Source organism: Pisolithus orientalis, assembly GCF_024613125.1.
Source record: "Pisolithus orientalis strain OTSU chromosome Unknown F5J12scaffold_63, whole genome shotgun sequence".
Taxonomy (NCBI): domain Eukaryota; kingdom Fungi; phylum Basidiomycota; class Agaricomycetes; order Boletales; family Pisolithaceae; genus Pisolithus; species Pisolithus orientalis.
In genome coordinates this window covers 133,659-147,909 of record NW_026260844.1, presented here as the reverse complement: position 1 = coordinate 147,909, position 14,251 = coordinate 133,659, and the positions used below count along the sequence as shown (strand labels likewise).

The following is a 14,251-nucleotide window of genomic DNA, read 5'->3' as shown; positions in this document are numbered from 1 at the left end:
ATGCAGCAGTGTGATCTTCAGATGTCACAGTTTTACAGCACAGAATATCTATAGCCTTGCATGGGGCCTGGTCTGTACATGTTCCATGGTAGCTTGTACACAATGACTACCAGTGGCAGCAACATTCTGTGATGGTTTTCTAACAGGTATACCGTCACCAGAACAGTCAGCATGATTACCCCTCTTATCCCCTTCTCCACATTTGCTCATACAGATACCCCACATATCTGTTAGAGCATCATGGAGGTGGCCCATAAACATGTGTGTAGAGGTGCTTGAACAGGAATGCTTAGAGTCAATGCAGAATTTGATAGAGGAGGGTCCAATGAGGTCTGTTACACCAGATGTCCACCATCATGAGAAACACAAGTTGCATTGGACAGAATGAAACACGTACAGTTGACACCATACCCATCTGGGAATGGAGCACCAAACCTAGTATACAGAGAAAAATGGACAGTAAGTGACACTGGAGTGGCACATTTCAAATATATGTCCCCCGGCTAGGGGAATCTCAATGCTGTATACAGGGAGAGATGACCCCACAGTATGCCAGCACCACTCCTCGATGCCATTGGCATCATCAAGCAAGAGCCAATACTTCGCAGAATATAGAAAGCACGAAATACACCTACCCAGTCCCACGGAAATACCAGCCCTCACTCAACCCACTGGTGCTTAGCCGCCATGTCTGACTTTCCCTGAAAACAGGATCTTCAAACAACGCAACAGGCTGTTCAGGTCCCCATATGGTTTTCTGGCTGTTGCACGCCCGTGATGTTTCACTGCTTCCGGAAAATGGCATATGTTCAGTTGTCTCTCTACGTCCGTCGAGCCAGTTCCATTCGGTTCCCAAGACGGTCCGTAAACCTAGAAGGTGCCGGTCGATGCCACGGCCTGCGATAGCTGCGCGGGTGAGTAAAGCATGTGCATGAAGCGCAGAGATTAAAAGAACACGGAGTGACGAGGGCCACGCCGGTGGCTGGGAGAGGAACATTGAATATCAGAGGTCGACCGCCGAATCCGAGTAAACAGCAGCGCAACTCACTACCTCGTCGATATCCCTTCTTTCTACACTCTTTTTTACTGGGTATCCTCTCCAAGTCTGATCCTTCCCGGGCCCACACGCTAACACAAATGCGAAGCTCTCACGTGTGAGGCTTCGAATGGTCTCTGTGCGGCCATGGTGAAAAGACCGCGTGAGGGCAGTCTCATACACGGGAGTTGTGCGTCCGTGAATCCGATAGTAAGCTAGTTGCATTGCAAGCTGGACGAAAGCATCCGGAGGGTAACCAGCTGCGTGAACATTAATCTAACATCATACAAAGCGCACCAGGACTCACACACTCGCTGGATCTCATCTCCACCAAACGTTGTAAAGTACAGCACGTCATGGTCTGAGTCTGCGACAAGCACTTCTGCACGACACGTCGCATCTGCAATTGCTGTCTCGATGTGTGAAGATGCAACAAAGTCAAGTCTTTCCCAAAATGCACAACTAGCAAAGTCAACCTCTTTGTGCCCGCGCACTCGCAACTCGGCCGTTTCCTTGCTAGCAAGCGGTGTGGCCGCCATGCCTCCGGACAGGGTCACACCACTAGCCTTCGCTACAGCCCACTCACAAACGACACTGGGGACCAATGCATCCACGGCTGCGTGTTCACCACAGGCACCAGCGCGTGTCGTACGCTCCACAATGAGCTGGAGAGGTTTGTCAAGAAAACGGTTTTGCAATGCAGGAGGGGCACGCGTGCGTTGTTGGTGTTGGCGGAGGTCGTACGGCACCGGATTGGGGGAGACAGGTCCATGCGGGATTGAGGGTACTACTCTGTCCGTCTGCGTGGCCTGGAAGGGAAGCTGGGTCGCTTGCACAGTCGAATTTCCTGTACCGGGACGCGGAACGGCCCTGTCAGTTGGAAAAGTTAACGGAAACGACTGTGAATCGTTCTCTTCAAGTGGCACAGATGGCGCCGACCAGTGATCGAGTGAGAGGACAAAGAGGGATTCCTGGATTGCATCTAAAGAGCGAACGTTGCGCGAAGACAGGGAGCGGAGATGAACGTAGTTCTGTCTAACATCAGCTGGATTTCTTCTCCCCGAGACTGAGTCTTACCTCGGCCCACGTATTCCTTTCGTCAGAGCTCAAGATTCCTACTCTGACTGCTGTCTCTCCCTGTTCTCTCCTCTTGAGTACGTCCTCCACTATTTTCCTGATCCCCCATTCAATGTCGTCTACCCCCAGAGGTGCACCAGTCTTCAGGTCGGCGACCTGCAATGCGTAGAAGAAGTCGTGTGCCATAATGACGATGGCAGATGCCCAGTGAGAAGAGGCAGTGACGCTAAGATAATCGCAGTTACGCTGAGGAACACGACAAATATTGAAGATGGCCGAGGTACAGTGTCGTAGCCAAATGCCTGACATTTGCGTGAATTGAATGCAGATGAGAATATCAGAACACATACCTACACGCGTGGTATCCGGGTATAATTCCTGCCTGTTTCCATTCAGCACGTACTCGATATTGCGATACCATGTCGCACGTACGATTCCATTCTATGTTTGAAATCGAGGATGCCTCGCACTAAGCAAGCCGCCCTCCTGATCTGCCATGGAGTGAATCCCTGCCCTTGGTCCCTTATGACCTCCTCTGGTACTTCAGCGTCGTTTACAAAAGTCAACCACCAATTAGAATTTATGAGAAGCGGCGCTCTCCACTCCAGATACGTTTTTTTTAACCAGAAGTTATCATCTAGCCAATTGTGGGGTGAGACATCGTCGAGAGCACGTAGGCGCGCCTGTGCAACCTTGCCTGGTCCACTGAGGAAGGACTGGACAAGTTTCTGGCGTTCTTCAAAGGCTGCAGCAAATGGCGCGCCCCCATCCAATTCGTCCTGGAGCAGCACTGGTTGGATGGAGTCAAGATATTTTGCCATGGTCTTGTGCAGGTGGGGCAGCGGAAGACGCGGCAATTTCTGTGCCGACATGGCTGACAATGACCTCCTCGACTGGGAGAGCGGTGCCCGACGCGTCGAAGCTTGAACCATCCGGTGTATCCCTGTCATTGCAATATTTTGATTGGCCCTCACCAACTCATTGGCCGGCCGTGGAGGAAAGCAGGGACATGGTCACGTGACCCATGTCCTGTAGTTGGCACTGTGCTCTCGGTTCTCATTGATACACTTGAAGACGGGGCAGAAGTTCAGAAATGCCCCGAGGATGTTATCCCACTGAGAAGCTCATGGCGTCCGTGGGATCTCGCTGATGCATTCGTAGCTTCTTCCGCCGTTGTTTCACCGTGAACGTTCCCGTTTTGGCCAGCCATGACTCACCCACATTGAAGACTGCCGTGATCTGTAACGCCCAGCTGCGCAATCAGGTACTTGAAATCCGTTCGCCACGTTTCTCGGTCGCTCCAGGAGTCACTTCTCACCCCATGTCTCACAGGTTATTTTTCGTCACACCTAACTTGTTCCCAGTCTGCCCTTCCCTCGTCTGTGGGACGACAACGGAAGGTGCTCTTGATGCAAGGCTCCTTCGGCGGTTCCTGGACACAGTGACGACCGAAGGTGCCATCGGCATCTCAGCCTCATATCGCGAGGATTCTCGACTCAGTGCCATTGCATTTTCCTCCCTATCGGCAGCTCTCGTGGTACACGTTACCCTCAGCAGTGATCTGCCTCGAAGGAGTAGCCGTGGAGAGCGAGCTAGAATTACGCAAGCGAGGAACCTCCTCCGAGAGCAAATTCTATGCAATGCGGACTACGGGAAGTACGCATTTAGAATGGATCGTATTGCAATCGCATTGTATTTGGACATGGGGTTGCGCATTGAGCACGCTGTAGATATGTTGTCAGCGTCGCACAGTGACAGGCAGTCCCTTCAGGCGCTTATCGATGTAATGGATGGCGGATCGACTTTGCACAGGTCGAACGTGAAGGCATTATTTTTCAGTGACAAGTTCGGCACTGTATCGGATTCAGACCTTGTCCAGCAAGCATGGGCAGCATGTCAGGCGTCCGCTTTTTCCGACATGGCTACACGCTTCCGCGAGCTGAGAAGAATCAGAACCAATGTGATACCAGAAGAAGTATGTTTCCTGGCCAAAATCAAAGTATTCACTCATGGTCTCTCTGGCACAGCATATGGCCGCTCTTGCCAAGATCTATCGTGATGGAGAGCGTTCAGATTTCTTAAAGCCACAGACTGTTAAGAACGACGTTATGCCAGGTATCACAGCGGCGATGGATAATCTTACGTTGACTTGTGGTCGCTACTCCACTCGTATCAGAAGCTCAACTCAGCAGGTATGTTAATAACGGATATATCGGAGTCGGGTGTGTATGAACACACTCTGCATAGTTCCTCCAGATAGAAACACGGAACGGAGTTCGAGTGTCGGGTCGTGCTATCCGCGTCGAAGGACGCCAGGCGCAAATTTCCCTTTCCGGTTCCCTTCGGGGCGATGAGATAAAGTCCGTCACGACAGTCGGCAAGGCCGACCTCACGTCTGCAGAAGCTTGTCGTGCAAGCGTTATCCTTGCTGTCTTGAAGGGAGAGACTACCCTGTTGTCACAGTCATTCTTCAAGGTCATATGGCTTCCCAAGCATCCACCTTCGTGGCCAGCTATCGATTTTACCAAGCCGCGAATACTGATTTGTTGCCCCAATCTCGATGTCAATACCTCTCAGGAAAGAGCCATCGAGAAAATTTTGTCTGCCTCAGATGAGGACCGAGTCGTTTTGATTCAGGGACCTCCAGGAACCGGCAAGACGACGGTCATTACTGCCGCAGTTACCAGCATCATTTCCTGCCCCGCTGCTCATAGTCGGACCATTTGGATAGCTGCACAATCGAACGTCGCTGTGAAGAACGTCGCCGAGAAGTTTCACAAGATAGGATTCCATGACTTTAAGCTTCTGGTGTCGTTGGAATTCCACTTTGACTGGTGCGTTCCTTCATGACTCAACGATTTTGCGTTAATCAGGTGTTACAGGCACGAACACCTCTATGAGAAGCTTGCACCATGCGTCATTCGCTCTGACTCGTTCAGGAATGGCAGAGTCGGCGCATCGAGGCAACTGTGCGGCGCTAGGGTTATTCTGTGTACACTAAGCATGTTGTCGAATGACCACATCGCGCCCTATGTCCAAGTGAATCCAGTGGATATTCTGATTTTCGATGAGGGCAGTCAGATAGAAGTCGGGAATTACGTTCCCGTTCTCTACCGCTTCGGAGGTACCCTGTCCAAGATTGCTTTCATTGGGGACTGTAAACAACGTAAGTTGGAACGATGCGCTTCGTTCACTTGTTGGACTCCATGCAGTGCCGCCTTACGGTCAAGAGGAGATCTCAACACTGCAAAGCATCTTCGAGGTCAAACATCTTAGCAAAAAAGCGCTCTTATTGGATACGCAATGTGCGCCAACATGCTCCAACTCAACCATGTCGACTGATGTCCTCAGACCGTATGCCAGGTGTCATCGGCGACTTCATATCGCAGAAAGTCTACAATGGGAAATTGAGGACTTGTCATGCAAACGCTGTTAAGTCACCTTGTCGTTTTATCGATGTTGAAAGAGGACAGGAAAAACAATCGGGAAAGAGTTGGATCGTTTGTGGCTTTCTTCATTCCAACGATATGGGCTAACATCAGGGCAGAATCCTTCCGAGGCACTCGTTGTAGCGCAGATTGCCCGTGTATACGAGGCTAAGGGGCTCGACTTTCGTATCATCACACCGTACGACGCCCAGCGCTCTCTCATTGAACGTGAGCTACAGGCGGCGAACATATGCTATGAGGACAAAGTATTTAATGTAGATTCATTTCAAGGTTTGCTGATTCATATGAAATCCACCCTTCGAAGCTCATAAAATGCCAGGCAATGAAGCAGAACATATAATTATCTCCGTCGTTAGGTCAAACAAGCTTGGATTTCTGGCTAACCAACGACGAACCAACGTCATGCTTACCCGTTGTAGCAAGACCATGGTCATATGCACGAGTCGAGCATTCATCCAGGGTAAAGGGGCATCAACGCTTATCGGACACCTTGCCGCCGCTGTCGGACCGCGAGCATGGATAACTGGAGAAGTGCTACTCATGTTCTTGGGACTGCGCCCCACGCCGTTCAATACTGTTGGCTCGTCCGAAGCCTCCGCATCTTAGACTGTCATACGTATGGACTATATAGTGGGGAATACCTACCTGAGGGCCGCATTGGCCCCCCATTTGAACTTCGAGACCGCACTAATATGCGTATTACAGAGCGGTGATAATCTCCAGGTATTGGAGTCAGCCCAAGGTGTCTCAGGGGCCATATCTCGAGATTGAAGAATCAGAATCGCAGTATGTGAAACTTCTACGTAAAAATGAAATATTTGCCCCGCTCCAAAGTGGGATCCATAAGAGGCGTCGCCGATGTGTATCGAAGTCGTCGACCATGATCGAAGCTTGCCTTGTTTTTGAGTCCAAAGGATATCTGCACCGTTGCTGGGATCTTCTGGCCTCCACGACGCTCCATGTGACAGCTAGAGGATAGTGAACTTGTTTTTTCTGATCTAAGTGCATTGAGGAAGTATCCTATGTAGCACTATACACAACTACTTGACCTAATCGGCGTCGGGCCCGCACCCTGCCTTCTCTCCGAGCGTATGGGTGCCCCACCGGCCCGGGCTGTAAGGCCCTCGGGCCAGTGATCCGCCTCGCGTTTCAGTCACCTTGTTCCGGTGCGCCTGATTGACGCTTACTGACAGATAGCGAACCTGCTTGCGGAGAGCGCCAACCCGATAATGGCAATGCGATTGCTCATCTCGTTGGAACACCCAATGCAGGAACGACGAATGTGTCCGATCTTACGGGGCTCGTTTCGTCGGTAGCGGCAAATAAACACACTACCACAACAGAACTGGTCCGTAAGCAGTGTGATACCGTACCGATCGAGTACCGTCCGCTCGTATAATGAGAACTCCTTGCAAGAAGCACTCATAGTTGAGTTGTACCTTTCGTTTGTGGGCATCATCAAACATCAGTACCTTCAATCGGGAGGAACAACCGTACAACAGCCACGTGGGAAGGGGTAATGTCCCAAGAGGTACGGGAAACCTTTGAACACGGACAATAATATCTGATGGTCTTGAGACCGCCGTACTTGCTGGCTGACATCATACAATCAAATTCAGAGTCAAACATACATGCAAGGTGTTCGACGGAGCGTTACATTCCATTCTATCATCCCTCCTTGAGGAAGCAACTACCTCATTCTACATCAACTTCAGCTTCAGGAACTGTCGCGGTGCTAAATTTATTCCCCAACACACTAAGTTCCTCCTCCACTTGCGTGATGTTAACAGGCCCCGGTCCTAGCTCTACCTTTCCAGAGCCAGAAGTTCCGTCCGCGGGTAAAACCGACCCAGGGAATGAGACGGTAAGAGTCCTGGGCTGGAGGATCTGGTTAACTGCGGTGACCCGCCGTGGATCGAAGTAAGGAATGGGGCGGGGCGGGTAGGGCACCGTCCCCTTCACGCTGCATGGTGATTAGGATTGTGATATGGTGACATAATATGCAGTCTGCATCGCAACGTACGTCAGGTTAATGGAAGAGACGACCTTATATCTCGCAGGTGCGCCGAGCACAAAGATACGTTTGGAGGTGCCCACAGTTGTGTAGAACATGCCGACGAAGCCTCCCTATGGTATATATTGTTTAGTCATGGTACTGAGAGGTCCAGGGTCCGACCTACCAATTGATCTTCAGAAGGGATTGGGTTGACTACCGTCTCTCCTTCAATCTGCACATCGGTAGTTCCCAAGGGTCCGGCCTCACTCAGCGCGAGTAACAGCTCTTTGTACTCGTTGCGAGTGAGATTTTTCCCGTTGAGGACGACTTCGAGGTTTTGGGCGAAAGTAGCGTCAAAAATCCTGTTGAACCTGTCTGCGGTCTTGCTTCGCAAGAGAGAGTTAAGGCGTGAAGATGCCCAGACAGGAAGAAGGGGGACTCGGGGGAGGACACGTTCTGAGGCCATTGCTGTTGTTTAGTGATCAGTGTTTGTCGGTGGTGAGTTTGAGTACCAGGTCATTCATGCTTTATATCTTGGACGAGCCTACGATTTCAACGCTCTGGACTTTGAAGATAACCGGTGTGCCGATAGCATGTGACCATGAACCCGCCAGTCCCAACTCCCATGAGTCCGGTCCATCACGCCCTGACCAGCGACCCAGGTATGAGTGTCAAAAAACTGTACCAGTGCCCGCGTTCTCCTGTGATGGTTCACAGAACTGGGGGAGATTAGAGGCTCGATATGGAACAAACGAGTAAACCGCTTCATACCAATGATCGCCGCCCATACAAGATCAGAAAGCATGTACTTCCATAACTCCATCAACATCCAGTGCAAGATGACTGTGAGCGATGCAGAAGCTTAATGAATTACATAAATGGCTTCACTTACCAGATCCAGCGCGATGCCTGGTCCACAGCTCACAATATTGAATCCCATAAACGTACATGATTATAATTAGGACTATTGCCGCATCCGCTGGGCTATGCATGCTTCAGTGCCTGAGAAGTGATAAAACGGTGAGCATACATTCGTCCTGTCAGATTTTGACGGAGTACATATCTTGGGTACAACCGCTGTAGATAAACTTAGATGGGGACGCGTACACATGGTAGCAACCGGGTGTGTCAGTTACCGTCCCGGCATGCACCTCTATCTCAAGCAAAGCGCATTCTGTCAATGAGTGCAAAATTCAAACACGTCTACAGAATGCAAGGGTCACAGAGACAGTAACGTGAGATGGGATCACCGTCCAATAACGTCCGGAAAGATGTACTCGGAGGAGGAAAAACCCCACTGCCGATAAGCGCTCATATCTAACTGAGGTTTCTTATTTCCTAATTTAGTGATACGTCATTGCGTATTACTGCGTACTTAGTTGCAGTTCTCATTAGTTACTCACCTTCTGACAGTAGTCGCCAGCCTCTCAATTTAGAGCCCCCTTTCATCGCTTTGGTGTCGAAAACACCCGTTGGACACGACGTTGATTCTAGAACACAGGTGCTGCGCATTCCGGGTTTATGGATTACCCTGAATCCACTTCCCACCAGTATCCGAAGTAAGGTGATCCTGTCAATCTGAAGCTAGCCAAGTCTCTGCCCACAGCAGCGGGTGAAGCTTTAGAAGATGAAGCAAAAGGTTGAACCGTCTTTCAGAATCAGCTGAAGGACCTGTGAAAATCCCGGCATGAATTGCTGCAATTCCATCCGAAGTTTCAACCTGAGTGTGGGATCTAATTGAACCGCCAGCAATGTCGGGGTTATCCATCACAATTTGTACATCTCCAAAACCTCCAAGCAAACGAGTAGTTCCAAATATAGCTACCTCAATCATCCACCTCAGGAGGGGCGTAGATCATTTGAACATGACGGACACAACGCATACTGTGAGAAGGTCGCACCTGAAAAAGGAGCGGAGCACGCCACGCACGGCCACAGAACTGTCGTTGAAATGCGACCACCAAAGACGCCAAAGTGTGCGAAGGCACGAAAAAGCGGCATTGAGACGTTCGGTTCGATCAAGGTGGGGAGCAAAGGAGGACAATGCTTGCACGATTGTGTGGAGGAACCCGTTGAAGTTGACCGGATGTAGGAGAAGCTGGGAAAAGCGGGGGCAAAACAACTAGTCCTCGAGCCATACTTGCGCGACCCATCAGTGATGTGTGGCTCGCGCACAGTGGACACAGTGCCGGCTCGAAACGCGTCACCGTCGAACGCGTCCGAGGCTTGCCGTCCAACTCGAAGTTCAGCGTCTGCCTCGCATGTCAAGTTTCTCCTCCGAGCGTTGTATCATTCTACCGAAAGTTACACGCTGTCCGCGAGGCTTTCAAGTGCGTTTGTGGTGCCTGCAACCGGCTAGCTATCGTTTACCTGCATTACAGTACACACCTCCATTTTCAATAATTACGAGCATCATATAATTCAAGACCCCTTCGCCACGCCGTAGGGTTTCTGTTTCTTGCTTCCTTCGAATCGAGTTCCACTCTTGTCTCTGTCAATGTTTCCCACATTACCAGCCGTCACACCCAAGTTATTTCCGAAACCGCCGTTTCCCAGTTGCCTTCGACGCTTTGTCAGAGGATTTCATAGATGCCAGGGACCTTTGGTCATTCCTCGATACAGTGACATCCAGGGGTGTCATTGGCGTTTCCGCCTCGTATAGAGACAACTGCCAACTCAGTGCCATCGCATTCTCTTCATTGTCTAGGGCTTTGGTGGTACACTTCACTAGCGGCGGTCTGCCCCAAGGCGGTAATCCCGGGAAACGAAGTAGAATTATGGAAGGAAGGGACCTCCTCGAGGAACACATTCTCTGCAACACGGAATACCAGAAGTATGCATTCAACATGGATCGTATTGCTATCGCCTTGTACTTGGACCTGATGCTGCGCATTGATCGTGCAGTAGATATGCTCTCGGTGTCCTTGGGTGACAGGCGATCCCTGGAGGCCCTTCTGGATGCAATGGGTGGCCAGCCGACTTTGCATCAGTTAAACGTGAATGAATTGTTTTTCACTAATGATTTCCGCTCCGTATCAGATTCAGACCTTGTCCAGCAAGCCTGGGAAGCTTGTCAGGCGGCGATCCTCCCTCACATGGCTGAGCGCTTTCACACGGTGGGAAGAATCAGAACGAATACAATACCAGATGAGGTTTGTGCCGGTGGATTGCGAATCTCAGAATCAGTTTGTTTGCCATTCGCTCACATCGCCTCTGACACAGCATATGACGGTGCTTGCCAAGATCTCCCGTGATGGAGACCTTCTGAATTCCTTGAAGCCGTTTATCATGAAGAACGATGTTATGCCAGGCATCACAATGAACACGGATAATCTCACGTTGACTTGTAGTCGTTATCTAACTCGTATCAGAAATTCAACGCGGCAGGTGTGTTTATAACGATGCACAGGAGTCAGGTGCACATGAACATGCGTTCTACATAGCTCCTCCAGATAGAAACACCGAAGGGTGCTCAACTGTTGGGTCGTGCTATCCGCGTCGAAGGACGGCATGCCCATATCGAAATTTCGGGACCCCTTGAGGGCAATGCGATAAGGTCTGTGATGACGTTCGGCAAGGCATACCTCACGTCTGCAGATGCTTGCCGCGAAAAGGTTATCCTCGCGATCTTGAAAGGGTCCACGCTTTTGTCACATCCGCTTGTTAAGGCCATATGGTTTCCCAACCAGCCAATCTGCTGGATGCCATCCAGCCACCTGAAGCCCAAAATACCGATTTCTTATGCAAACGTTAAAGTCAATCCCTCTCAGGGAAGAGCCATCGGGAAAATCTTGTCTGCCTCAGATATGGATCGAGTGGTCTTGATTCAGGGACCCCCAGGAACCGGCAAGACGACAGTCATTACTGCCGCAGTCACCAGCATTATTTCGTTCCCCGCTGCCAGTAGTCGGGCCATTTGGATAGCTGCACAATCGAATGTCGCTGTGAAGAACATTGCTGAGAAGTTTGCCAAAATAGGCTTCTATGACTTCGCATTGCTAGTGTCAAAGGGATTTCACTTTGACTGGTGCGTCTTCACACGTCTAGGAAATCTTCTGCTTAGTAAATGCCGTAGGCATGAACATCTTTACGAGAAGCTTGAATCGTGCCTTATTCGCTCTGGAACATTCAGTCGCGAAGGCGTTGGCGCGTCCAGGCAACTTCGCGGGGCCAGAGTCATCCTGTGCACAGTAGGGATATTATCAAATAACCATATCGAACCCTTCCGTCGTGTCAATCCAGTGGACATGCTAATCTTCGACGAAGGGAGTCAGATAGAAGTCGGAAATTACCTTGCAGTTTTCGACCGTTTTAAGTTCACCCTCTCGAAGATCGTCTTCATCGGAGACAACAAGCAGCGTAAGTCATAACCATGGCTCTTTGTTCGTTTTTTAAATCTTGGAAGTGCTACCTTATGGGCAAAGGGAGATCCCGACACTACATAGCATTTGCGAAGTCAACCACCTGCGCAAAAAAGCAATATTCTTGGATACGCAATGTGGGTCAACTCCTCCTGGCTTACATATGTTCGCTGACCTCTTCAGATCGCATACCTCGCGTGCTCGGCGACTTCATTTCACAGAGAGTCTATAACGGGAAATTGAAGACCTGTCATGCAAACTCGGTCAGTCTCCCATGCCGCTTCGTCGACGTTGAAAGAGGACATGAAGAACGATCAGGAAAGAGTTGGATCGTGCGTTACTTCTTTGACTCTAATGACTGTGCCTTGATATCGAGGCAGAATTCGTCAGAGGCGCAAGTTGTAGTGCAGATCGCCGCTGCATACCAAGCCAAGGCACTTGACTTTCGTATCATCACACCGTACGATGCCCAACGCTCTCTTATTGAACGTGAGCTGCAGGTGGCGAACGTACGTCATGAAGACAAAGTATTCAACATAGATTCATTTCAAGGTTTGCTCTCTCATCCTGGCTCTGCCCTTCCAAGCTCAACCTAACGACAGGCAACGAGGCGGAACACATCATTATCTCTCTGGTCAGGTCACACAGGCTTGGCTTCCTGGTTCATGAGGGACGAGCCAATGTCATGCTTACTCGTTGCAAAAAGACCATGATTATATGCACGAGCCGAGCATTCATTTGGGGTAGGGGCATCAACACTTGTCGGACAACTTGCAGAGGTTCTGGTCCCCAAGCGTGGGTAAATGGCGAGATTGTTGTCTAATATACTTGGCACCGCATGGTTCGCTCGTTCAGAATTTGTGTTCGCTAGGTTCTGGCGTGGGCTACATATTGCATTCTTGACGAGGAATCATTATTCGGAGGCCGCACTGGCCATCTTTTTATTGTCAAGATCACACTGGAATGCTTCGCGCATCGATAATCTCCAAGCATGCTGAGATCTCAAGGGCAAAGCCTCGACATTGTACAAAGGATTAGACAAAGGAACGCCTGTGTGTGAGGTCCGACCGCATCGCCACCGATATATATCGCTACCAAGGCTTTTCCAGACCTAAACTTGATAGTATCCAGCAACATACATATTGTATGCCTAACTAACACCGAGCGGGTGTCGAAGACAGAGAGAAATGAGCCAGTTAATGATATATTGTGACCAGGCAGTATCCGGCAGCGCCGGAGGCAAGAAGGTGGGATCCGAGGTAGGAGGGATGTTGGAATACACAGGGGGGCGGAGTGACGCTGTGGGGAAGAAACTCACGTGGAGATACGAACCCCTGGCCAGCCAAGCCGGAAATCCGCACAATCATATGAAGTGTGTTACTTAACGCCCCCGGGCACTGAGAAAAATAATATCTGACAGTGCTGAGCCGAGTACTCGTGTGGATGTAACTTCAGATGACACAGATACATACACAGGAAGGTCAGCATGTAGTCATGTATTCCATTCTACCATCTTCTGCATGACCATCTACATATTGGCAGGTGCAAATACTTCATTCCTCATCAATGTCAGCCTCAGGGACTGATGCAGTGCTGAATTTGTTCCCCAAAACACTGAGTTCCTCCAGACCCTTCAGTCAACCTTAGTCCTGAAACTGGGACACCTGAAGTGTACATTTTCCCTGAGAGTGGGACTAACCAACACTGGCCAGTGGGCAGTGAGGGGGGGGGGGGGGGGTAGGCTGACATGTGGGGGTGGAATTGGCTGAACATGCTGGTGGATGGACCCCCTGCCTGGAAGTGGGGCTGGCCTACCTCACTGGAGGATAAAGACAGCCCCTGAAAGTGGGATTGGCCAGCCTCACTAGTGGATGTTCCCACCCCCTGGAAGTGGGATTGGCTGACCTCTGGGGTAGATGTTCCCACCCCCTGGAAGTGGGATCAGCTGACCCCTGGGGTAGATGTTCCCAGCCCCTGGAAGTAGGATTGGCTGACCTCACTGCTGGAGGTTCCCACCCCCTGGAAGTGGGATAGGCCAACCTCACTACTGGAGGTTCCCACCCCCTGGAAGTGGGATAGGCCAACCTCACTACTGGAGGTTCCCACCCCCTGGAAGTGGGATAGGCCAACCTCACTACTGGAGGTTCCCACCCCCTGGAAGTGGGATAGGCCAACCTCACTGCTGGAGGTTCCCACCCCCTGGAAGTGGGATAGGCCAACCTCACTACTGGAGGTTCCCACCCCCTGGAAGTGGGATAGGCCAACCTCACTGCTGGAGGTTCCCACCCCCTGGAAGTGGGATAGGCCAACCTCACTACTGGAGGTTCCCACC

General features: G+C 50.7%; 4 protein-coding genes across 4 annotated transcripts; 2 read left to right on the top strand and 2 right to left on the bottom strand.

The window, feature by feature from the left end:
* Nucleotides 1-53: 53 nt before the first annotated feature.
* On the bottom strand, nt 54-3,176 carry F5J12DRAFT_929989 (acyltransferase ChoActase/COT/CPT; the record flags this gene model as incomplete). The annotated part of the gene is made up of 8 exons (XM_051749518.1): nt 2,546-3,176; nt 2,464-2,495; nt 2,114-2,415; nt 1,344-2,067; nt 1,049-1,296; nt 636-982; nt 398-435; nt 54-332 (listed from the first exon to the last, which is right to left on the bottom strand). Coding segments are annotated over exons 1-8 (2,487 nt in total), but the record flags the coding sequence as incomplete, so codon positions are not given.
* Nucleotides 3,177-3,249: 73 nt separating this feature from the next.
* On the top strand, nt 3,250-5,975 carry F5J12DRAFT_505582 (P-loop containing nucleoside triphosphate hydrolase protein). The gene is made up of 7 exons (XM_051739763.1): nt 3,250-4,088; nt 4,141-4,305; nt 4,361-4,947; nt 4,996-5,279; nt 5,326-5,418; nt 5,477-5,613; nt 5,661-5,975. Exons 1-7 carry the CDS (start codon nt 3,435-3,437, stop codon nt 5,871-5,873), a joined length of 2,133 nt encoding a protein of 710 aa, XP_051595027.1. The 5' UTR covers nt 3,250-3,434; the 3' UTR covers nt 5,874-5,975.
* A 1,282-nt stretch (nt 5,976-7,257) lies between these two features.
* F5J12DRAFT_897959 (uncharacterized protein) lies at nt 7,258-8,024 on the bottom strand (the record flags this gene model as incomplete). Its single annotated transcript, XM_051748074.1, has 3 exons — nt 7,258-7,525; nt 7,586-7,689; nt 7,743-8,024. 3 exons carry the CDS (start codon nt 8,022-8,024, stop codon nt 7,258-7,260), a joined length of 654 nt encoding a protein of 217 aa, XP_051595026.1.
* A 2,311-nt stretch (nt 8,025-10,335) lies between these two features.
* On the top strand, nt 10,336-12,515 carry F5J12DRAFT_897958 (P-loop containing nucleoside triphosphate hydrolase protein; the record flags this gene model as incomplete). Its single annotated transcript, XM_051748073.1, has 7 exons — nt 10,336-10,710; nt 10,781-10,945; nt 11,002-11,585; nt 11,634-11,917; nt 11,964-12,056; nt 12,103-12,251; nt 12,300-12,515. The coding sequence occupies 7 exons, from the start codon at nt 10,336-10,338 to the stop codon at nt 12,513-12,515; spliced, it is 1,866 nt and encodes a 621-aa protein (XP_051595025.1).
* Between the last annotated feature and the right edge of the window lie 1,736 nt (nt 12,516-14,251).